Source organism: Fulvia fulva, chromosome 4 (assembly GCF_020509005.1).
Source record: "Fulvia fulva chromosome 4, complete sequence".
Lineage (NCBI taxonomy): Eukaryota > Fungi > Ascomycota > Dothideomycetes > Mycosphaerellales > Mycosphaerellaceae > Fulvia > Fulvia fulva.
Genome location: NC_063015.1, coordinates 334,994 through 359,244, shown reverse-complemented (window position 1 = coordinate 359,244; position 24,251 = coordinate 334,994). Strand labels below are relative to the sequence as shown.

Below are 24,251 nucleotides of genomic sequence, written 5' to 3'. Positions count from 1 at the left end.
GAATCATTTCGCTACAAAAACTCTTACTTGAGCGCCTTGCGGGCGCCCTCCACAGCCCGACTCTCCTTCGCAGTGAAGGAATCCTCCTTCACCGCGCCCTTCGGCGCCTCCTGCACCACCCCCTTCTCCTCCCTCCAGCTCCCCACCGTGCAGTCACACAGGCACCCCTCAGTGGGGCAGCCCTGCCCACTCTCCCCAGCATACCACGCGCGGCAGCACTCCATGTGGCCGCTATGGCCACAAAGCAAACACGACGAAAACAACCCCAGCCCACCACCCACCGCCCACGGCGAAGTCTCCTCCCAGCAGATTGCGCAGCGCGCCTTACCCTCCTCCTCCTTGAGGTGCACGCCGTTGTCCTTGCTGAAGTCCTCCCAGACGGCGGGGTATGCGGGATAGCATGTATCCCGCAACTCCGCCGCCTCGCGCCACAAGCCATGCTGCATTAGCTGTTCATGGTATGCGGAGAGGATCTGCTCCACCTGGAGTGGGCGCAGCCCAGCCAGAAGAGGTTGCGCGTAGCACTGCTTGATCACGCGCGGGATCTCTGCAGCGTCCCAGCCAAGCGCGAGGTAGGTGTCGACGTAGTACGAGACTGTCGCTTGGATCTCTGGCATTGGGAGGGGATGGGTGCGTGGGAGGAGAGGACCGACCAGAAGGAGGAGCGCCGCGGCCATTTGTGGGTATGGCTGGTTGATGGTGTAGTGCGCTATGAATTGGTCGAGCATTTCTAGTAAGGTCCAGGGCTTTTCTTCCTCGAGATCCTTTTGGTATGGATCGCTTCCCATGACTGAGTCTGTGGGAGACACGTTTTCGTTCGTCCATGCTGCGATATCGTCTACGGCTTGTCTAGAAATCATGTCGTAGTGGAAGGCATGAGGCGGCGTGGCCATCGGGAGCTGGCTAGCTGGCTGATCATCCATCTGAGCGGGACCATCATGCTGATCGTTCGTGGCGATGTCGAGGGCTGCATGTTCCTCTTGCATGGTAGACTTCTTGCTACGGAAGGCGAAGTCGTTGATGTCAGTGTTCTGCTTCTTCTTGAGATCTTCGTCTGAAGTGTTCATGCTCGTGTTTCCCGAGTTCTCCTTGGTGGCGACAGCACTGTTGGCCAGAGTCCCAGATCCTGCAAAGAACATCGATTGGGCGGCGGAGGTCAGCTCATCTTCGTGTGCTGATGCTTGGTAGGATGTCGGCAGCTCATGTTTCCTTGCTCGACTTGGGTGCGCTGAAACCATGTGCAATGTCGGTGAACCACGGCTATCCAGAGATGCGGGAAATGAAGAGTCTCTTGATCCTGCTGACTCCTCCAGGAACTGAAAGCTCTCTCCGCTGTCATGCTTCTCTAATCGTGATAGAGGGATCCTTACCCCATGCTCATCTACTGGGTCTAGGCTCAGAGGGTGCTTAGGATGTATCGACCATCGTTGTACTGCTGTGTCCTTGAGCTGCAGCTTCTGTAAGTCTTCCAAGTTCTCCAGCGTAAGCCTACGGCCGGATGATTGGTGCTGCTGATGGTCTACAGGCACGACCGGCTGCGGGGTGTCGATTGATGCGATCGAGGGAGGAAGCGCGATCTTCTCGCCTTTGTCGGGATCTGGTAGGTTGTTTCCAGGGGAGCTTGTCATTTTGCCTGATGTCGAAGGACGTGCGAGTGGCGTAGGAGCGTTCGATGTGCTCTCGGCAACGGTGAGCTGCTGCGCGAGAGTGGAAGCTGGTCGCATTGTGCCCTACATAGCGAAATATGGTTAGCAACAGTCACGGAATGTGCAAAAGCAGAAGCGCAATACGCGCCACGACGCGTGCTCGATACTCTGGCAAGCCACCATCGAGAGCACTGCGTGGGCATCTCGCGGTTTGAACCCTAGAATGTACTTACGGGAGACTGAGCTGGCGACTTCTGATGCTGGATTGCTAGCCTCTTTGCTAGTGTCTCGATCGAAGTCGATTGTCCGAATTGTCCTGCGGCTTGATTTGGTACGTGCAGGGCAAGGCGTTCTTGCTTGTACTGTATCACGTCCCGAAGGTGCTCATCGACGCAATGGCGTACCACGTTCCATGCTTGTGCGCTGCTGTGGAAGTTGATCTGCTGGGCGTAGTCCTCGTTGTCTTCAAACACCTTCTTGACGTTGTCCTTGAGGTCGAGATCGGCTTGTATCGCGTCTGCGTCGAATGCTGATGCCGGTATGACTCTCCTCTCGGTCATTGGAGCATTATTGAATCCTCGGTTGAGATTGATGATCGAGCGCAGTGGCGTGGGGATGGATACACGTTCCTCATCTGACCACTCTCCTTCCGATGCCAACCTTGCCGCTACTGTGAGCCGACCACCGATATGGTGAGCCATCTTGTAACGCTCGGCCAAGAACTTGAGCGCACTGGCACTGTTGTGTGAAGGTAGTTCTCCGCGACAGGAGACTTGCTGAGGCCTGAAGGACTTGCGGTTGAACAGTATATCGTCGAGCTTGATCGTTGCAGCTTGGTTGTAGTTGTGAGAGGAAGACACGTGGGCACCGTGTGTTCTGCTGCCGCTGCTGGTTCGTCCTGACCGTTTGAATGGTAGCACACTCAAGAAGGAGTGATCGAGACTGTCGTCTGCCCAACTTCTGCTGAGGATGGCACTGTCAGGGCTTGTTCCCAGACTGCTGCTTGTCGGCTTGGCGTGAAGCGAAGCAATTTGTTGTGGCGTGGGCTTTCGCCTGTGCCTTCGCCGTTGCGCGACAAACGTCATTTCACCGCGCGACGAAATGTCAACAGCCTGTAGATTGCATCGATCAATCACCTTTGGCGTGTGCTGGATGTCACTTTGCAGAAAGATGCCTTCTCGACCCACAGTCCACAACAGATCCTGCGAATGCCACAGCATGTCCGTTGGCGCCTCTTTCTGGTATGGCTGCAACTCACGGAAAGGTAGCAGTGGTCGGCGGAGGTCCCACACGTGCATCGTTGGATGATCTCTGTCGTATGCAGTCACGATCTGGGTGCACTGCTGGGCTCCGTTGTCATGCGGCATGATTGACTGACACGCAGGACGCCATCGAGCAAGCATGACGGGATGCGCTGTCTTGATCTCCCACGATGCCTTTTTCGGTCGACTGGTTGACACATCAAACACTCGGACGGTCTTGTCGGAGCTGGCGCTCATGATATGCTTGCCATCAGGATGCCAGTCGACGGTGTTGACTGCCAGACCGTGAGCCGGTATCCTCACCTTGGCGGCCTTCAGGTTCCGCATATCCCATCGCTGGACGTCGCCGTGGTCAGTAGCGAAGGCGAAATCGAAGCCTTCCGTTGGCGACCACTTCACATCTCGAACACCATCGCTCTGGCCGGAATACTTGCGCTTGCTGTGGACGGCACTTGCCTGGCTTCGACAGTCTCTGATGTCCCACAATCGAACAGTACCGTCTTGGCTGCCAGAAAGGAGGAGGCTACCGCGGTGTGGGTTGAATGTTACATTGTGGACTTGGCGATAATGCTCGTGGAGCTGTGCTGCTTGGAGCCCAGCGTGACCAAGGTCATACACAATGATCTTTCCACTGGATGTGGCAGCTGCGACGAAGTCCCCGGTGTCGCCCTTCGCCCAGGCGACGTCGGCAATGTCAATTTCGTATACTTGTCGTGGCTGTCCTGAGGCTTGAGTGGGCGTGCTTCGGATCGCCGTTCGAAGGTTGAAGTCCTCTGCACAATGCCCATCTTCCACCTTCACAGTCTTGAAGATGGCCTTGCCAGCGATGATAGCATGACTACCCCGCTCATTGATGCTGATGGTCTTGATCTCCAGACCAGTCCGGTGGGTCGTTGTTGCATCTTGGGTGGCGCCTATGGAGGAGGACCTGGTCTGAATGCTGTTGTGCGTGAAGCGCTCGTCGTCTGGTAGACTCTGCGGACTTGGAGGTCGCGACGAAAAGCCAAGAAACCTCGACGCTGCATCTCGGGCTCTCTGCTGCAGAGCGAGCGGTCTTGGAGCTGGCAGTGGTGGAGGTCTCGGGATTGTCGTCGCCTGTCCTGCATGATGTCGCTTCTTATCCTGGCTCATGGTGGCGACTTGCCAAGATGCCACATGCACTTCATCTCATCTCCGACCGCTGCTTGCATCCCTCTTGCTATGCGCGATCGAGGATGACATGGCGAGGGAAAAGGTTCGTGATCATGGTGTTGTCCCCGTCTCTTCGGCTTGGACGCGATCTTGGCTTGGCGGGAAGGAACTCGTCTTCGTGGTCACAGCGGCATCGTCTTTCACTTTTCGACCATTCACCGCATCTCCACGTGTCATATGGGCACACAACGACAGCTAGCACGCGTCGAGATGGTCCGGAATGAGTGAACCACTGACTGGGATATCGCAATCCACGGCGCATCACAATCCCGCGTGTTGCGACGGCACTGTTCGGAAACATGACAGCGTCAGACAGCCTACACATCGCGACATGGTCCCTGGACTACACATTCACGGTCACCCCGGGTATCATACCATGCCAGGCGGACTGCTATATCGCCGAATGTCCATTGTCTACGTCCAGTCAACACAACTGCCCCTTCCAGGCAGCCCTGGCACACGCGAAGGGCGCGAAGGGCGCGAAGTGGGATGACCTATGAATCTGGTGGGGACATTGCAGTGAGCTCATCGCACCGCCGAGTCAAGTACAAAGATCAGTCAACTATCTCACCTCCACTTCCATATATCTTCCTCACTTTGTGTCACTTCAAGAATCTCCATGCTCGCCACAGGTTCGACGACCATGGCCACATCGAACGGCGACAGCAACCAGAACGGCAGCGACCACCTCGAGATTCCAGAAACATCTTCAAAACTATCACTAGCAACACTCGGCGTCCACGCAGATGACCCCATCAACTCCTACACCGATGTCGCGCCTGCCCTTCACGTCTCCAGCACCTTCCGCTACCCTCGAAACCCAGACGACCTCAAGACAGAGCACGAACTGAACATTCCCGAACTCTTCCCGGCTGGAGGACCCGCCAAAAGCGATGCACACATCTACTCTCGTCTCACAGCGCCCAACGCCAGCAGGCTGGAATTGCTACTCAGCGAGATCATCGGCGGACCGGTCTTGACATACTCCAGCGGCTTGAGCGCCTTCCACGCGCTTTTGACATGGCTTCACCCCAAAGTTGTAGCGATTGGCAAAGGATACCACGGGTGCCACGGCGTACTGAAGGTTTATCAAAAACTTACAGGCTGCAAAATCGTGCATCTGTTCGATGAGAAGAGCTGGGATGAAGCAGGAATGGGAGAGGGAGATGTAGTACACCTCGAAACACCAGTGAATCCCAATGGCATTGCATACAACGTTGAAGAGTTCGCAGCAAAAGCCCATAGGCGTGGCGCACGTCTCACAATCGATGCAACATTCGCACCACCTCCACTACTCGATCCATGGAAATGGGGCGCAGATTTCATCATGCACAGCGGAACAAAATACATTGGTGGACACAGCGACATGCTCTGCGGTGTGATCGCTACAGGTAAGCATAGACAAGGCTGGGAGAAAGACTACTGGGGCATGTTCGAGGAGAGGATATACCTGGGTTCCATGATGGGCAGTATGGAAGGCTGGCTAGGCGTACGGAGCTTGCGGACTTTCGAGCTTCGAGTAAAGCGCCAAAGCGAGAACGCCACGAGGCTCGTATCGTTCCTTCAGGCATGCCTCGATGGCGATGCTTCAGCTTCCGACCTCGAAGACGTCGACGGCGCCGAATCCGTCCGAAAAGTGTTGGCACACATCGACCACGCCAGTTTGCAGAAGGAGGACATGAGTTGGTTGAAGAAGCAGATGCCGAATGGGTATGGACCTGTCTTTGCCATCACTACAAAGACGGCGGCGTCGGCGAAGAGGTTACCCAGTAAGCTGAATCTCTTCCACCACGCGACGAGCTTGGGAGGCGTAGAGAGTTTGATTGAGTGGAGGAGTATGAGTGATCCGAGCGTGGAGCCTACGTTGTTGAGGGTCAGCGTGGGTGTGGAGGACTTTGAGGATTTGAAGGCGGATTTGGTGCAGGGGTTTAAGGCGTTGGCGAAGGAGGGGAGTGTGTAGACATGGAGAGGGTAGGGGAAGATACATGGTTGCGAAGGACTTATGACTCGTCATACAAACGTGAAATCACATCGATGGTTGACTGCATATGTAGAACACCCACCCAGCACAATTCGGGAGGAGATCCAGCCAGAATAAATACACATCAATCAATCGACATATCATGAATGGCTATACGAATCATCGCACCTGTTCCTGCTACTACCCTCTCGTGGAGGAGACCTCCTAACAGCAACGTCCTGTCATTACCTTGTTGGATCGTCTCTCTATCAAGAAGAGCTCTTCTCGAACACATGTACCTCATCGACTCTTTGTGGATTGTGGCAAGTTGAGTTGATAGGGCGTAGAAAATGTAGCACCAATCAATCGTCTTCCACATTTTCTCGACGATTACTGCGACGGATGCTGAGGCTGAGATGTAGAACGCGAACCGCCTCGCTCCGTAGAAGGAGAGGAAGAGACAGATCGGGACTTCAACCAGAAGCGCGATCCCACAGGACAGCAATGCTGGTTGAGCGATAGTGATGAGTTGACGGCGCGTTGCCCTCGGTCGACGATCCTGCACACCCTTCTCTGCTCGCCATGCTCCCCAGGCGTGGCTGACGAAGGCTAGGGATGTAGATTCGAGGGCTTGGACGGGGACCATGATGAGACCCCAGCGGATTGTGTTGAAGACGCCCCAGGCTGTGGCGTAGTCGGAGCCCATGGCGACGATGCTGCTGACGGGCCAGAGGTAGAGGGCGTTGCGGATGGCGGATTCTGTGAAGGTGAAGGAACCGGGTCGTGCTAGGATTTTCAGGGCCTTCCAGGAAGGTCTCACAGATTCTGCATCTTCATCTGCACGAGAAGCTTCTTCGCGGCGTCGACGCCGTGTCGTGGTCCAGAGGAGGTAGGCCAGGCCGACAAATGCTGCGACAAGATTGCAAGCTAGCTGTGTCGCTGCTTGCGTATTGACGGTTGGTGTGACGCCAGGTACGTGGAACTTCGAGATGACAATCATATCCAGCACGATGTTGACAGTGAACTTGACCGAGCTGATGACAAGCGGCACATCAGGCTGATCCAACGCCCTCGTTGCACTCGCTACTGCCACCTCAACCGCGCTCGCCAGAGCTGAGAACGCCGAGATCCTGACATACGTCAAACTCGCCTCCCTTACTTCCTCAGGCACGAACACGCTCGCAAACTGCCGCGCTGCTGCGGCGAAGACGATACTCATGATCAACCTCAGTATCGCCTGGACCAAGATCAAGGTGTAGGAAAGTCCATGCCGCGAAGCGAGGGAGCGATTCGTCTTATCACCGATGATGACCCAAGTCGCACGGGGTAGTCCTTCATTGAGGACTTCCGTCACGACGCCAATGTAGGTGTATGCATCGGTTGTGACGACGAGAGAGGAGTCGATGGAGGCGACCCAGAGCTTGCTGAGAGTTCCGTAACGGGCTGGGAGGATGAAGGTTGCGATGCTGAAGAGGAGGGTGCCGGGGTAGAAGGAGCGGGACCATGGTTTGGGTTTAGGATGCGAGGGATGGGCTGTGTTGTGGTCGACGGGCGATGTGGAAATGATGGGGTCTTCCTTAGGCGCCATGATGATGGAGGGCAGGTTGTGGTTTGGGGATCCTGGTCAGCCATGTGGCGGGCACGTTTTATGTACTTATCGTTTGCGTGGCTTCTGCTGAGACTTACGTTTGAAGCACAAAGCCGTGATGTTTGGCGGTTGTGTATGTAGGGGGGCGGGTAGCAAACTGTCTTACCTGCCGTGCGGATCTTTAGCGCGACGGGTCGTTCCGCTGTGCATGTGAGAATGCTCTGGCGCTGCAGAAATGTGAAGACAAGATCGCGACGATGCGACGATGCAACGACGGGACGACGCTGGCCGGCGGGAAGAACGATACGGCGGATAAAGCGGTATCACGAGAGTTTCACTCCGAGATCGCTCCAAGACTGAGATGTTTGACCCTGGATCCTTGGTGATTTCCACATGCCAAACCTCTCTTAGCGCTTGTGCTTCGTATCACCATTTCATTGAAGCCTGTGATCAAATGCCTTCACACATCTACGTACCATCGTACCACAGGAATTAGTACAGGCGGAGGAGTCCAAGAGAGCGACATCCGTCCAATCTCTACAGGCGGTCTGATCGTGCGATCATCTTTCAGCCGATGAACCTCCAAGCAGTATCACTTATTCGGCGCATTTCTGGCCACTGGTTATCGTGGCAGAGCTGCGTCGACTTCGAGCTGATCTTGGACCAGCCTTCCTCTTGGTCTTGAGTATCCTAGTCCTGAATTGGGGCTCGTGCGGTTTGCTATGTTCCGCTCGTTTGCGCAACGCTTCCTCCAGCAATACCTTTATCGCCGAAGTAGTATCTAATTTGGGGGGATGCAATTCACGTTCAGAATTTGGTGAGAGCCGAATAAGCTCCAATGCTTGCCATAACTGTATGAGACGCACACTCTTATGCCGGAGTAAGTTTCGAAGTCGGTTGTCAGGCGAGGAGTCTTCAAAGATATGCCGAATATATTGACGATCGAGCCGGGCTCCTGGGTCTGCTCCAGCCTCAAGAAGCATGGACACTATCTCAGGGACGTTCTGTGCACATGGAATCCACCAATAGGTAGCGTCATTGCAGTGCCTCAATAGCAAGTGGTAGTGATATTGTTGCCACACACTCAAAGGTGGCTGATATGTGTCGCTGCGCTGTAGCATCTCCATTGCTTGATTTACGTTTCCACCAGCTTGGCAGATTTTGGCCACGATCTGCGCAGTCTGCTCATCTGACTCGTGCTCTGAGATCATGAAATCGTATGGCGTCAGTACTGCACATAAAAGCCACAGTTGCCGCTGTTCAGAGGAAGCCAGTCCAAGATGACCTTCGAGTCGATCTAGAGCGTAGCTGGACACCCCAAAGCTGATCACGATGGCTATAGTGTTGCAGTGAGTCATGGCGACTGATGGAACTGGCCATAACTTGTGAATTGTGCAGCGTAGTGTTGGGGCTCCGGTGACAAGTAGCTCTAGACATTGAAGAAGCTCAAAGGATATCCGTCGAGATGTTGGCTCGATATTTCTGGCAGCTACCAAGACATCTTCAGCGAGCTCCTCGAATAGTATGCGGGCAAGGTCTGCAACAATCAAGACGTCTTGATCTACCCAATGTCTTATCCACCGCCTTGTTTCTTTCGCTGCCTGTAGACTCGCACGCATTACACTCAATGCAGGGTCGAATGTCGACCCGGCAGCCTCTGCAAGCACGCCTGCCAGAGCCTTTTCTCGAACAAAGTCCTTCACTGTCCGGTGGACAAACTCGATTGGCGCAACATAAGATCCCCATGTCCTGTGAGCATCCATATGATTTTCATATAAGAAGGAATGATCCCATGGTCTGGCTAGCTTTTCCTCCGCTATCATTGAGCGATCAACGTGTAACAGATCCCTGCACCACTTGCCGACAAGGTCGACGGCGTGTTTGAGATTCTGCCTGAGAGCGTCTTCGGTGACTGGCACGCCTGTATCGATAAGTGCGTATCGGGCATCCGACCTTCCAGCTCAACATACACGGGCCATAGCAATGGGCAGCCATTTTCGCTCTTGACCATCAGCAGCAGTATTCTTGCCATCCACATACGATAGACCGGCTCGACCGTATCGAAGATGTGCTGAAGGAAGTCTTCCAGCTCTGATGGAAATGTCTCGACTCGTTCTCGAAGGTTGACGATGCTGTCGCCCTCCCCAAGTCCCCCGCGCAGAGACTTTACAGCAAGATTAACCCACAAGAAAACGCCCTCTGCACGATATCGAAGTTCCCGCAGCAGGCCTTCATAATCTTGCTCCGAGCCCGAAGCCCTCTTCTTCAGCTCATTGCTATTGAGCATCCCATTCAAGTAGATGTCAATGTCTTGCTTGGTAAGCTCATGTAGCTTCAGGTGCAGAGCGTCTGACGCTCCGTACACGGAGCGGAAGAGATTCCAAGGGCGGCTGGCGACGCAGAGTTTGACAGTCGGAGATGAACTGAGAGTCTGAAGGTCTTGAACCAGGTCCAAGTGCTGTCCCGCGAACTCATCAAGCCCATCAATGAAGAAGCAGAATCGATGGTCTGGCAGGCCAACAGTGACGACTTTCCCGAAAGCTATTGATAGTTCGCGGCGGGTCCACGCTGTCTGATATCCTGGTGTAGACTTACACTGCTCCCAGCGGCTCGGCAAGCATGACTTGATGATGTCTTGATGTGTGACCAACATCTGATGGAGAAGAATTCGCAACAATCCTTCTTGGGACTTCTCTTCGTAGCTTCCAGCGGCCTAGAAGAGGAACCCAGCGAGAACGACATTCTCACCGGCCCATGTCTGCAGCAGCTCTTTCGTGCGCTGGTGCTCGAAGAGATATTTCATCAAGCACGATTTCCCCGCCCCGGGCTTGCCAGTGATCCAGAATGTGCCGTCGCTTGATGTAAGCCATTTCCTGAAGTTGTTGCCATGCTGCCAGCGTGCGGCATTCTCAAATCCAAACTTCTGCTTAGCGCACGGATCATAGGTATCATTGCTGGTCGAGTCGTCCAACATCCATCGGTAGGTTCCGGGATAGGTCTCTAGTGGTCGACGGCGATAGTGCTCCATGCCCCTGAAGCGTAAGCTCGCCAGAATGATCTCTAGAGGACGATTTGTTAGTGCAGCCTTTGAAATGCACATGAGGCAGTAAACCACCAACCTTCAGGACGTCTAGCATTGATGTTCATCTGATCGCCGAGATGAACATGAGCGTTGCCCGACGCACCAATGCCGCGATAAGTATGGCCTCTAGGATGATCAGCTAGATGCGAGTTCGACATGGCGTGCAATGACTGGCCAGGAGTTCTTGATCTGGAGATGTACTTACCACAGACAAGTCCAGCCTTATTTGAAATAAGGCCCAGCTTGCACTGGACAAAGACGGCCTTGTAGAACGCGCTGCACGATTCATTGATCTTCCAAGACTATCTGACGCCGGGAAGAGACAAAGCCAGTCTGGTGTTTGTTTGGAGACATTGAGCTGTAGCCGAGAAGCAAGTCAAAACAGCAAGACTGAGAGTATCAACAGGAACCTCCAGACATTTAGGTCGGACACACCAAGGCGCGAGCAATAACAGGCGCTATTTGTCAACATGCTGACATGGTCGGCGTATGCCAACCAATCCTTTCATCTTTTCAGCACCTCTGCCCTCGTAGGCGCGTCATTTCGCATCGTAGCCAGCACTGCAACTCGGTAGACTCATCGGCCAGCCTAAGTTGCACAAAGGTGCTGTAGCAAACATGGACATGCTCCGCGCCCTTGGTGCAGGCCATGTATGTTCTACATGCCGTACATGTATATGCTGAGATCTGGCTAGAGTCAGTGATGAAGAGCGGTTATGAAGTCTTGGCAAACACAGGAAAGGGGCTCACCGGGCCACGACTCATCACGTTGGTTCAGGTTCATTTTCAGATAGTCTTATCTCTGCACACTCTTTTGATCGTCGTTTCTCGGTCCCTCCGCTGCTCTGATTATAGCCACAGTTGTCGCCAATGTGGCTCTTGCTGTTGTCACTGAGCTGCAGATTACAATGGAAGTTGCCCGGCTGTCCTGGCCGAGCACCTGGCTTGCAGTTTGTTCTCCAATCGTGTGACTCGGCGGATCTCTCTACCCTGATACCAGTGAAGTGATTACGAGAGGGACTCACTTGTACATTCATTGCTTGCTCGGGCAGCGGATTCAGACCGTGCTGCACTCTCCGCAGTAGCGAAAGATCTCCAGTTGAAAGTGAGGCGACCTTTGAGTCCGCAATTTTCCGAACATCTCCAGGCAAGGACCTCTCCAGCACGGCAATGTGGTTCGAGACTATGCTGATCAGCTCGTTCAAGGCTGCTCTCTTATACAGTACCATTTCCCCCTTCTCGTTGAGCGATAGCCACATACACATATCAAGAGCTCCGTCTTTCCACATGTCGACTGCCTTCATCTACATACGCTCATCATTTCTCATCATAGCCGACGCTGTCCCCAACATGAGATTTACTCTTGCCACCGAACTTCATACGTTGGAACACGTCACCTTGTCCATCACGCTCAGAAGCCTCCTTGAGCCTGCGCCCAATGTGCGAATTCGCCTCGCCATCGGCGTCAATGTCTTGATACGTTCGACCTGACGATGCCAGCTTTGGTTTCGACGCCTGCTGAAGTGGTGGGTCAATCGCGGCCATGACTTTCAGATACAAAGCCAGTCCTTGATCAGGCAAGTTCATCATCTCGGCGACCTCGGTGCTGACAAGGCGATCAATGTCCTTGGTGAAGAGCTTTTCGAGATCGGCCAAATGAGCTGAAGTGGTACTGATCAGATTCTTGAGCATTGTGCTGTCGTGTAGGGCCCATTTGGTCTTTTTCTGCGAGTCTTCTCCGAATCGCAAGGATTTACCGTATTGAGCTCGAAGCTTGTTAAGCGCTCTGTCGAGTTCGGATTCATTGAAGTCTTCCTGGGTATGTTGGGCGTCGTTGATATGCTCGGTGGCCGTTGGGGTAGAAGACAGGCTTGATCCACCTTCTATCAGAGGCTTCGACCTGCGTTGAGCGTTCTCCAATTGCGCTTCGATCTGCTCCAGAGCATCATGAGCGAACTTGATTTCATCCTCTTGAAAACCCTCCAGTGCAGTCATGAGTTCCGGCGATGCACTGTCAGTGATGCCAGCTGCGCGACCCCAACGTCGAAGTCGCAGCTCTGTGCCGCGTAGCTGTAGATCACATGAAGCGATCTCGCTGTCGGGGTTCCGTGCTACTTGAATCAGTTCGAAGTATCTGACACATGTCAGGAAGAGGCCAGGGATGCGTAAAGCTGTGGTGCCGCTCATTGCTTGATGAAAAATCTGTTGAGAACAATATGCAGGTCAGCAAGATTGTGTGGCTTCATATATGCGAGCTGCTGCGGCATAATTAGACAAACGTTCGGTACTGTCAAAGGCGGACAAGACGCCAGAAAGCAGAAGACATTGGAAGAAGCGAGCATTTCGCCATTCATTGAGGCAAAGACAACCAAGAACCACCTCGCCGGATCTTGAGATGCAATGAGGCACATATTGACCGCGGTGCTGGCATAGGGCCTGATTTCCGGCTGAGAAGAGCAGAGTGCCGCAAGCTGCGTTGAACTCCAGTCACAGTGGGTTTTCCTCGATGTTCTGGTGAGAAGTCGGGGCTTTGGCTGGGTTTGTGCAGTGTGTGGAAGTAGGTGTTCCAGTGTCGACGAGGGACACTGAGGCGTGACTATGAAGGCGGAATGCTGATGGTTTTCGATGTCGATGCTTTACTGGTCAAGGAGGATTCTCACAAACGAGTTGCTTGGTGTGCATGCCACATGAGCACACTGCCAGGCACGAGTCTGCGAGGAGTCAGCGATGAGGCGTGGGAGAAGTAGTGCAGGGATACGTAATCTGAAGGTCGTCGTCGAAAGCTGTGAAAATTTGCCGACGCGTCGAAGCTTTACTCAGTCCATTGCCTAGCCCCAACAACCATCACCACCTCCATCAAATTCGACAGACCGCAGTCTTCCTCCACATCACCGTCGTCAATCGTTGCCAGTAACGTCCGTATCGAGCATCCGCCATCATGTCCGCCATCAGGTCGATCGTTGGTGCCGACCTTGCTGTGCAGCAACCAACCTCCCGCCTCCTCGGTCTCCCCGCCGAGCTTCGTAACAAGATCTACCAACTCGTCCTCTGCGACCCCAATCGGAGATCACTGCTATGGGACGAAGAGAACTGGTGCTCCATCAGTCATACACCAGCGCCGTCACTCCTCGTCACCTGCCGCCAGATCAACAGTGAGAGTGTAAGCTACTTCCGCTTCTTCCAGCACGCCGAATTCCTCTTCGCGTCGGGCATCAAAGAGTTTCTGGGACAAGCCAGCGCTGCCGACAAGAAGAGCGTGCTCGAGATGACCTTACTTGCTGGAGATCTGGAGGAGGCGGAGCGCATGCTGAGCCTTTTGGAGCGCTTCCCGCGGCTAGACAAGATTACGATACGGTGGATGGAGTATCCGTGGTTTGGTACCGCGGACATAGTCATTGGTCTGGAATGGCGGCGTGAACGCCGGAGCGCTCTGCTCAGGGGCGTCGCGTCTCTGAAGAAGATCTGCTTCGATCCAAGCGAGATCCTGCTAAATGCACACTTTGACCAGAGGCTGTGGGCTGTTGAGGTGGCTCTGAACGCCGCGCTGGTGGAGCGGAGCGCGCAATAGCTACAGCAGCAGTCCAGTGGCCCTGCGCAGCCGAGTCTCTGTGTAAAAGTTGGGCATGTGAAAGAGGAAGAAGGAAGTTCGGGAGGCGATGTTTTCTGGAAAGTCGTGGAAGCCTGAGGCATCAAGCTGACATACGCGAAACTCTAATCCTCGAGCTTCACAATCTCGACACGACCCATCTTCCACACGCGCGACAACATCACATCCTCACCACCCCGCCGCCTACCCATATCGCCGCCGACTGGACTTCCACTACCGCACACACCACCCCCGCGACACACCCACCCCCACCACTACCTATCATGGCGAACTACCTCGCCTCTATCTTCGGCACAGAACAAGACAAGGTCAACTGCAGTTTCTACTACAAAATCGGCGCCTGCCGTCACGGCGACCGCTGCTCACGCAAACACGTCAAGCCCTCGTACTCACAAACCGTCCTCCTCCCCAACCTCTACCAGAACCCCGCCTACGACAACAAGTCCCGCATGAACCCATCCCAGCTCCAGAACCACTTCGATGCTTTCTACGAGGATTTCTGGTGCGAGATGTGCAAATACGGTGAGATCGAGGAGGTGGTCGTCTGCGACAACAACAATGATCACTTGATTGGCAACGTGTACGCGCGCTTCAAGTATGAGGATTCGGCGCAGAAGGCGTGCGATGCGCTGAACAGTCGGTGGTACGCGGCGAGGCCAATCTACTGCGAGCTGAGTCCGGTGACGGACTTCCGGGAAGCTTGCTGTAGGCTCAACTCGGGCGAGGGATGTGTGAGAGGTGGGTTCTGCAACTTCATTCATCGCAAGGAGCCGAGCGCGGAGCTGGATCGCGAGCTGGAGTTGTCGACGAAGAAGTGGTTGAGGGAGAGGGGTCGGGATGAGAGGAGTGTGACAAGAAGTCCCAGCCCAGAGCCTGCAAGACCAAGATATTAGGTGGATTGAGAGAGTGAAGGAGAAGGCCAGGACAGTTCAGGAAGAGCGCTACATGCAAAGGTTACACGCGATGCGAAGTCAGGCAACGGGCATGAGATGGCTTTTGTACGTGGCAGGGCGGACAGTGCCACCAATCGGCGCCCAGAAACGACAGACCGTCGCCGACACGTTCTTCTGGAGATCCTACCTGACATAGCAAACATCTGCCTCATTTCAGCCCAGCAGAGGCTCCACTCTTCGTCGTGCGAAGCCAGAACGGGAAACCCATCCGTACACTATCCGGTGACCTGCCTGCTGAGATGGCCTGCTGGGACCGCGACTGTCCTCGCCGAAGCTTGACCGGGAAGGACCAACATATGATCTTCAAGCGGAGCTGCATCACTCTTGTACTGCAGCAAGGCGCTGCTTGGATCCAGCTCTGCGTGCTTAGACTCTAGCAAAAGGATGTAACTTTATTCAGGCAGACTCAGAAAAGCAATGTATGTTACGTGCACTTTCCGCTTTGACTTCATCTTTGACGTGTTTTACTGGTAGGCATCTTATTCGGCTACCATGAAGCGCAATGTGCCTTTTCGTAATCGTGTTTTGACTAACGAGCTTTCTGACCTTACCACAACAACTTGCAAGAGTATCTAATGTGTACTCAAATGTGTCTTGCTTCATGAGTTATCATAATCACAGGCTACGACGACTTTCTGGTGTTTCCAAACCCCAAATCTCTGCTTTGTCGCTTCTGGTGACTCCATCCCAGTGCTCGTCATCGCACGGATCACAGCGCATACACGCCGAAGCACACAGTCGCACACAATGATAGAAGACGACGAAATCTACGACTACCACAATTTCCCATTCATGGAAGATGGCCTCTCTATGGCTGAGAAGCTTAAAGAACTCTACGCCGACTCTGTTGATCAGAGCACTGGTGAAAAGTTGCAAGGACTCCGAGCAGAACACGACGTTGCGAAGAATATCAGGGGGAAGTACTCTCTGCACGATTCCACGACTGGGGATGTCTTCGAAGACTATATACAGACCCAAACTATTTGAAAGTTTAGGGATACAAAGCTATTGTCTATATAGACACAAGGATCGATCGGAGACACGCACGACGCACCATTCGAAAGCGCCTATTAAGACTATCACCTAACGAGAACAAGAGCAGCGCGCCTGCGCTGGCGGCCGCGCAATTGCCGCGGAAAGCGACCAGAAAACAGGAATCCACCTCCTGTCCGACTGGACCCTGAAATTGCGGAGCCGCGGAGGTGAATTGCCTATTTAGGCAACTTCTAACCTCAGCCGTAGCTGAAGTGCAGCGACATGGAGACTAGATCCCAAGCCCAACTCGCGAGCATCAAGCAGCTCGCGAGGGACACCCAAATCTCTATAAACGGGGATGCGACACAGGAACCTAGCTAGCAGCAACCAACCCTTTAATAGCTAAGCTAATAACCAACCTAGCAATAGTAAGACAATAGCTAACGATAATATACTAAGGGCCTAGGAAAGGCACAACGAACCCTAGCCGCCCCCGGCCCCTCCGCGTGTCCAGAATTGTACAAAGCAGCCTAGGTAATGCTAGACGAAGACGAACACCCAGCCCGAGTATATAAGTATATAATCGCGTAGCTCCTTAGTATACTTAAGGCACTCGAACACTAGACCCTAAGAACGATCTACTAGACCATATAGTACGCAACATAACAGAAGAACCCTACGTAGGCTATAATCGCCGCGGGACACTACCCGGCCTAGCCCTAGAGGACTAACAACGCGATCCGAGTCTACGTTACCGACCCGGAGGAGAAAAGGGAACTCGAGGGCCTTACAAGTAAGGAGCTCGTAGACAGAATCGGCCGGAAGGAGATCGTAGGAGCGAAGGTAGAGCTAAGGGGGGTAGTAAGGCTTTTTACCGAATAGGAGACAGACCGATAAAGACTCGAGACGTATAAGGAATAGATAACTAAAGTAGTAAAGTTAGCGAAGGTCTCCTACTAACAATTGAAAGTAATAGCCTACGGGGTCCCTAGAACCTTTAAGGTCGGAATGGACCTCCCCTAGCTACAAATATAGAACTAGAGCACATCCCTAGGAGTACGCTTCTCTAAGGCCGTCTAGCTATATAGGAGCGTCGAACTAACAAAGACATACTCCTCGTTAATCGTCTAGATAGTAAATACGGAACAAGCAAACCTTGTCCTAGACAAAGGACTATACTAGAACTACGTATTACGTTAGAAGTGTAGGAAGTTATTATACGGGCTTATATAGAGTGTTTTAAAAGTAGGTTATGTATTATATATGTCTATCTAGAATAGACAAGTGTTGCTCTTAAAGAGGCCATAGGTGACTAATCAGTCACCTAATTCTTAGCGCACGTAGCCTTAAGTTTTGATAATAGGATATTACCTATATATACGCTTAGATCGCGACATACCCCTTAGCTCGTACGCTAAAGTAAATGAGCTAATTCCTATATAATCGCGTACACCCTATTATAACTACCCCCCCTACCTATAGTAGTGACGTCAGGCCCTCGGTATTACTACTACTATAGTGAGGGTAAATCAGCTATTTTGAGTAAAGTGAGCTAAGGTAAGTAAGGTAAGCTTTGTACCCCTTCCCTTATTCCTCACTTTCACTACTACTATTGTTACCTATATAACAAAGTATAGAATATATAACTGTTACCGGTAAGATAGCTTAGGTAATAGTCCCGTTATACGGACTTTTACTTAAGTATATAATTATCTTACCTACCGGTAAACATTAGAGGTCCTAAGTTCAATCTAGGGGTAGCCTTAGTCCTATCGTATACTTAAACATATATTGTCGTCCGCTTAACTTATTGAATTGTCCGATAATTACTCTATACTAGGTTATTTCGCTCCGGCAAATAGTAAGAGAGCTCGCTCTACCCCTAGGGAGTATAAGATACTAGTTAGTAGCGCAATGCACTAGGCTGTCTACGACAGAGCTTGCACTATATAAGGTGTAATAGGGCTCTAATAGGTAATACCGGAGTAACGGTATCGGAAAGTTAAAAAGGCACCTTTAGGGTACCTTACTTTCTATACTTTTAAAGGTAATTACCTTAGGGTAGTGACACCTTTTTGTTTTAGGCAAGTGTGTGCTATGTATAAGGTACGAAAGTAGCGGATAATATAGTAACAAGGTGGTAGTATTATTACTAGTAGTAAGTTAGAGGCGTTTCTCGCTTTCTAATTAGACGCGCTACTTTTATCGCGCGCGTACGCTACTACTAGTAATAGGGGTGTTTCTCGCCCTTGCGCTATTAGCTAATAGGAGTCCGAGAAACACCTATTAATAATAGTACTAGGGCCGTACCGGTAAAGGGTAGATACTTTACCCTAGCTTCGTTATTGTCTATAGTATTAGTAGCTACTAGTAGCTGTGTTTTACGCCTACTAGCGCTTCTAGAGAGGTGTCCGTAAAGATAAAGCCGTTCGGTGTTCGTTTTGAGATAAGGTAAGACCGCTACTACGGGCTTCTTAGGCGTCTATTAGCCCGTTACCTCCTAATACGGCTATAGAGGGCACTAAGGTGCGTAGGTCTACGCCTTCCTTAGCTATATTAAGCAGCTTAACGAAGTGCTTGTACTTCTATAGTAGAAGTAGCTTAGTCAGCCCGTCTATAGGTATGTCGTTAGTACTAAGATACTTGATCTTAATGTCTCCGCGCTAGTCTCGCTATCGGAGCTAGTAGTAGTAGATATTAACGTAGCGTAGCTTCGTGTTAAGCTTTTGCCCTTATTAGTTAACAAGGCGGATAGTCTACGTGTTATCGTAGTATAAGTAGGTACGCTAATTGAACTGAAGGTATATCTTAGCGAAGACTCGTTCCTACTATATAAGCTTTAAGGCGGCTTACGAAAGCCCGAGTAGCTTAGCCTCTATTAAGGACTTAGTAACAGTAATTTGTTTAGATGCCTTATAATCTACTAGTCTACCGAACAGTATAAAGACCTAGCTATTTAAGCTAGTCCTATTATTATTTATACCGTAGGACGCGTCCGATACTCTAAAGAACTCGTAGTTACTACCGAGGTGCTCTAGTTAGCTATAAAGGCTAGTAATATGTTTACTAGCGCTATATATAAGGCAGAGGTTCTTAGTCTCTAGGAGATAGCGTAAGCACTAATCTATAAGCTTAAGGTGTGTCTTAGTTAGCTTAGTTAGATACTACAATAGTATAGATAAGGAAAAGGCGATATTAGGCCGCGTATATATAGCGGCGAAGTTAAGGGATCCTATACGTTGTTAGTACGTAAGGATAGCGATAGAGGTGGGTTAATAACCCTCTAGAACGGTCTAATTAAGGTGTTGATCTACTAGTACTATCGTTTTGCGTACATTCGTAAATATACTAAATTTGGCGGCTAGCTTCTTAATATAGTCTTCTTAAGAGAGCTATAGTAAGCGCTTGTTTCTGTCGCGCGTAACCTTAATTCCTAGGAACTAGGAGAGATCACCGAGCTCGTATATCTCGTACTTAGTAAGTAGCTACTGCTTAATATTAGTAGTATAGGCCTTATACTTACGGTTATAGAGTATAACTAGGTCGTTAACGTAAAAGAAGAACATAACCTTGTTGTTATAGTAGATATATTCGGAGTCCGATAGGGGTACTAGTATAAGGGAGGCTAGCGTCTCGGTTAGGGAGTTATATTATAATAAAGGGGACTCCTTTAGACCGTAGAGGGCCTTAACTAGCTTAAGGGCGTGTCTATAGGATAGCCTATTGATTCTAGGAGGTGGTTATAGATATATAGTATATAGTAGGTCCGAGTTTAGGAAGGCGTTAATAATATCGAATTGTTCGGCTTCTAGGTCGAAGCTCGCGGCTATAGTATAGTAGAGGCGGAATATACTTGCTAGTAGTATAGCGGCGTATATGTCTAAGTGTGTTCCTTACAAATCGCCTCTTACGTATAGCCTAGCCTTAAAGCTCTTTAGTATACCGTACTCGTCTAGTTTATATTTATATACCTACTTAAGCGGTAGTAGTAGCTAAAGTCCCTCCTCTTACTAAGCATCCTGATCCTTCTCTTCCTTTATTACCTATCTAAATATGCCTATTACCAGGGCTTTAGTAAACTCCTTAGCTATAGCTTCGATCTACTATTAGGAGAAGCGGTGTTTTATAGCGGCTCGGTAGTTAGAAGGTTCGGGCGGAAGGTTATCGCGGTATATAGAGGTAGTAGTATTAATACGCCTTAGAGGGCTATTGCCTCTTCGTGTAGGGCTTCGATCGCTCTTATCGCGATAGGCGCGTGTTCTAGGTCGTATACCGGACATCTAGCCGATAATTATATTAGCGACTATAATCTAGTATAGTATATAGTAGAAGTAGGCCGTTCGTAGGCGCTTTCTATTCTCTATAACTATATAGTTAGACTCCTCTAGTATGTAGAGCTCTAGCTCTAGGGGGAAGAGTAGTATATTAGACGCGTTATATATTAACGCGTCTTCTAGTAGTATAAATATAAATAGATATAGCTCGCGATTAGGGTCCGTATCGCCTATAATCTCCTTACGGTCTTCTACGGTAAGGGCATCTATTATCTACTACTATAGGGTGTCGTAGTAGTTAGTAGTGTTATATACTAACTACTATATATTGTCTTAAGTTACGTAATCTGTTACGTACTCGATTTGCCGGTCTTTTTAGTTATATATTACTAACTCGCGGTATTACGGCTAGTATAGTTCTTGCCTAAGGAGCTTTTAGTAGGCGTCTCGAGGTTGTTAGGTATACGGCTACTAAGCCTATTCTTTTACCCCCTCGGCCTATACTATATCTTACTCGTAATAAGCGACATATAGGTCGTAGTATTGTTTAGGCTCTTTAGCCGGTTCCGCTATTACGATATTCTCGATAGGGGCCGTATACCCTACTATTAGGCGTAATAGGTAATAGAACGTAGTCTTATCGAAGAGGACGTCCTTAACTCGTATAACCCTATCTTTTAATAGGTCCTCTACGCGGTAGATGTTAGTAGAGTCGTATCCTATAAGGTAGCCTATAAGCGCTCTCTCTTAGAGTTTCTCGCTCTTACTAGGCTGATCTAGTCTATAGATAAACACGTATATAAGGGAGCTATATACTACTATATAACCTACGTTCGGAATTCGTCCTATTACTAATTCGAATAGGGTCTTCTAGCCCTTTGACTAGATAGGAGATCGCTAGAGGATATATACCGCTACTATTAAATAGGTACGGGTGGATAGTAGCGGAGTAGAGTAAGAGATCAATCTTCAACTGACTAATAGCACGAGTATATAGCAATATATTAGGAACCAATATGTTAATTATGTTGGATGTCTATCTAAGCTAAAGGGGAGAGAAGGTATCTCCCTATAAGCTAAGTCATCGTAGATACCTTAGGCTACTAGATCACTTCCTAATTGTTGACCCCCTTTGAGATGCTATATCTTAACAGCTACTATAGTATATTCTAGCCAAAGCTTTTCCGGCAATCGTACGTAGATACGAATAGTTCTACTTATAGTAATGATTAGAGCTCTAGCTCTTTCTACTAGGTCCTACGTAGGCGCGTATTCCTCGGTTACGTGCTATTCAATCTTGTTATTATTAATAACTAAGCGAAACACCTTCCTAATAGCGGGCTTATTATCGCTATAGAAGTATACGAACCTACGACTAATAAAGTTAATAAAGCTTAGTAGGCTATTAAAGCAAGCTAATACCAATTGCTAATCCCTATTCTTAATAGTAAACTAGAAGTGTCTATAGGTATCTAGATCGTAGAAGTGGACGAGGTACCTATTACCGTTATAGGCGATAGTGAATTCTACTAAGTCTATAGCTATATAGCCGTATAGGGTTATTACCCTAATAGGCTAAGACCGATTATATACCTTATAAGCTTTACTAAGCCTATATACTTTATAATGTGTAGTAAGGGGTACGCTTAGACTATCGTTAATAATCACCCCCTTAACTCTAAGCGATAACTACTTAATACGTTTAGCGCTAATATAACTAAAGATTTAATGCTACTAGCGGCTAGAGAGCTTTCGGTATTTAATAGGGGTCCTACTAGACGTAGCTACACCTTTAGTACCCCTAGTACTGTTTATGACTACGAGAACGGTACGGTTACTATCCTCTTAAGTAGTTAGAGATACTACGCTATTAGTAGGTTCATCGCCGATGTTTATACCCTTACTAATAGTGCTAATAAAGTGCGCGTTACGCATCTTTTTAGTGACCTTCGGTAGTACTAGGCCCTCTTTTATAGGCTATTAGTAAATGATAGGTGACTTAGGTAGTATAACCACCTTAAAGAAAGGGATTATACTAGTAGGGCGGTATAGGTCTATCAATTTAGTGTCGTTATGCCACATTAAATTACTACGTCCGTACTACTAGAGTCCGGCTCTTTCTATACGTATATAAGAGATAACGTTTATATAAAAGCCTAGGTAGTAAGCTATATCTAGTAAGGTGAATAAATAGCCCCTAATGAATATATAAACACGCCCTAACGCTATAATTAGAAAGGTAGTTGTTCTAGCCTAGATTTCTAAGGTAGTAAGGCGCTCTATAATAAACTCTATACCCTCCTAGTTATAATGATTGATTATATAAGTGTCTAAACAGTTATTATATACCTAGCAATCCCTAAAGTTGACGCTTAACTTACTAATTGAGCTAGAAAGAACAGTAAGGCTAATAAAGCCCTTATCGCTTAGTAATACCTTCTTCGTATTAGTAATAGCCTTGTTACGTTCCTAGTCCTTACGATTGTTACGATTCAATACGCTAAGTAGACGCTCGCCGTCGTCGCTTAAGTAGTAGTTAATAAAGTTTCTCTAGTACTTCTTCTACTACTCTAAGCGCTAATCCTTTACTAGACGCTTATCGGGGTTGATTATATTGTATAAGAACAGGCCCTTATAATAGGTGTCCTTAGGCTCGCCGGTAATGTTCTAGTAGCCGCTTAGCCTATTATTATCCTTATCTTTATTCTTATCGCCGCGGCTACTACTACGACCCTTATTACCGCGGCTATTACTACGGTTATTATTACTACGGCTACTACTACGGTCACCCTCCTTTTGACTAGTACCTATAGGTACTGTTTTATCCTCTACTAAGGTTTCTCCGAAGAAGGTTACGAAGACTAATCGACCGTTAGTTATTACTAGTACGGTGTCGCGTATCTATTCGAGGTAACGCTTAGTAAGCTTTTGTAGTAACATTTTGTTACGCTTCTACTCGTTATATAGAGAAGCACCGTAGGCTAGAGCCTACTTCTACTAAATAGTAAGTAGGAAGTGTCTACTAAGGTCGTCGTACTAGGCGTAGTTATACTTAAGTATCTTAGTCTATAAAACTAACTAGTCTAAGTACTAGTTATCGATTCTACGTACGCTAGCCTTCTAAAGCCTAGACAGCTTAAGCGTAAGCTACCGCTTACGTAGTATATCGTCTAGACTATACTAATCCTTAAGAGCCTAGTATTTCGCTCTAAGGGGGTTCTAGCTATATATTAGCTCTTACCCTAGCTCTATCGTCGTACGGATAAGGTAGGTAATAAGCTTTAATCGCGTAGTAGTAAAGATATCGTACATCCGTTGCCTTCGGTCTACGTCTATTTGTCGTCGCTTAATAAGGTCTCTTAATATAGCGTCTCCTACCGTATACGCTTATTAGATTTCCTTAAACGTTAAGTAAGTAGGCTCTATTAGCTCGTTACTTAGTTAGTAAGGATCTATATACTTCTAGACATTTAAAGACTCTACGTAGAGCTCTAGCTAACGGTCAAACTTGTCCTATTAGTTATAGCTCTTTAGAACTACGGTACTCTAAGATAGGGTACCGGTAGTTACCGGCGTCTCGGTAGTAGCTATAACTACAAAATAGGTTATAGGCTAGAAAAAGTTCTACGCGGGTTTACTAGGCCTAGGGGATACTACTATACTAGTTGTAGTAGTAGTGCTATAACGATATAAACTCTGCTTTAGGGCTTCCT

The 24,251-nt window shown here is 49.6% G+C and overlaps 7 protein-coding genes across 7 annotated transcripts; 3 read left to right on the top strand and 4 right to left on the bottom strand.

Annotated features, from left to right (window-relative positions):
* Positions 1-23: 23 nt before the first annotated feature.
* Positions 24-4,039, bottom strand: CLAFUR5_03938 (uncharacterized protein; the record flags this gene model as incomplete). The annotated part of the gene is made up of 2 exons (XM_047903086.1): positions 24-1,730; positions 1,880-4,039. 2 exons carry the CDS (start codon positions 4,037-4,039, stop codon positions 24-26), a joined length of 3,867 nt encoding a protein of 1,288 aa, XP_047760615.1.
* Positions 4,040-4,742: 703 nt separating this feature from the next.
* On the top strand, positions 4,743-6,059 carry CLAFUR5_03937 (uncharacterized protein; the record flags this gene model as incomplete). The annotated part of the gene is made up of 1 exon (XM_047903085.1): positions 4,743-6,059. One exon carries the CDS (start codon positions 4,743-4,745, stop codon positions 6,057-6,059), a length of 1,317 nt encoding a protein of 438 aa, XP_047760620.1.
* Positions 6,060-6,204: 145 nt separating this feature from the next.
* CLAFUR5_03936 (uncharacterized protein) lies at positions 6,205-7,647 on the bottom strand (the record flags this gene model as incomplete). Its single annotated transcript, XM_047903084.1, has 1 exon — positions 6,205-7,647. The coding sequence occupies one exon, from the start codon at positions 7,645-7,647 to the stop codon at positions 6,205-6,207; it is 1,443 nt and encodes a 480-aa protein (XP_047760621.1).
* A 2,713-nt stretch (positions 7,648-10,360) lies between these two features.
* Positions 10,361-10,887, bottom strand: CLAFUR5_03935 (uncharacterized protein; the record flags this gene model as incomplete). The annotated part of the gene is made up of 2 exons (XM_047903083.1): positions 10,361-10,707; positions 10,767-10,887. 2 exons carry the CDS (start codon positions 10,885-10,887, stop codon positions 10,361-10,363), a joined length of 468 nt encoding a protein of 155 aa, XP_047760622.1.
* Positions 10,888-12,046: 1,159 nt separating this feature from the next.
* Positions 12,047-12,916, bottom strand: CLAFUR5_03934 (Heterokaryon incompatibility protein S; the record flags this gene model as incomplete). Its single annotated transcript, XM_047903082.1, has 1 exon — positions 12,047-12,916. One exon carries the CDS (start codon positions 12,914-12,916, stop codon positions 12,047-12,049), a length of 870 nt encoding a protein of 289 aa, XP_047760623.1.
* Positions 12,917-13,667: 751 nt separating this feature from the next.
* On the top strand, positions 13,668-14,297 carry CLAFUR5_03933 (uncharacterized protein; the record flags this gene model as incomplete). Its single annotated transcript, XM_047903081.1, has 1 exon — positions 13,668-14,297. One exon carries the CDS (start codon positions 13,668-13,670, stop codon positions 14,295-14,297), a length of 630 nt encoding a protein of 209 aa, XP_047760616.1.
* A 302-nt stretch (positions 14,298-14,599) lies between these two features.
* CLAFUR5_03932 (Splicing factor U2AF subunit) lies at positions 14,600-15,229 on the top strand (the record flags this gene model as incomplete). The annotated part of the gene is made up of 1 exon (XM_047903080.1): positions 14,600-15,229. The coding sequence occupies one exon, from the start codon at positions 14,600-14,602 to the stop codon at positions 15,227-15,229; it is 630 nt and encodes a 209-aa protein (XP_047760617.1).
* Between the last annotated feature and the right edge of the window lie 9,022 nt (positions 15,230-24,251).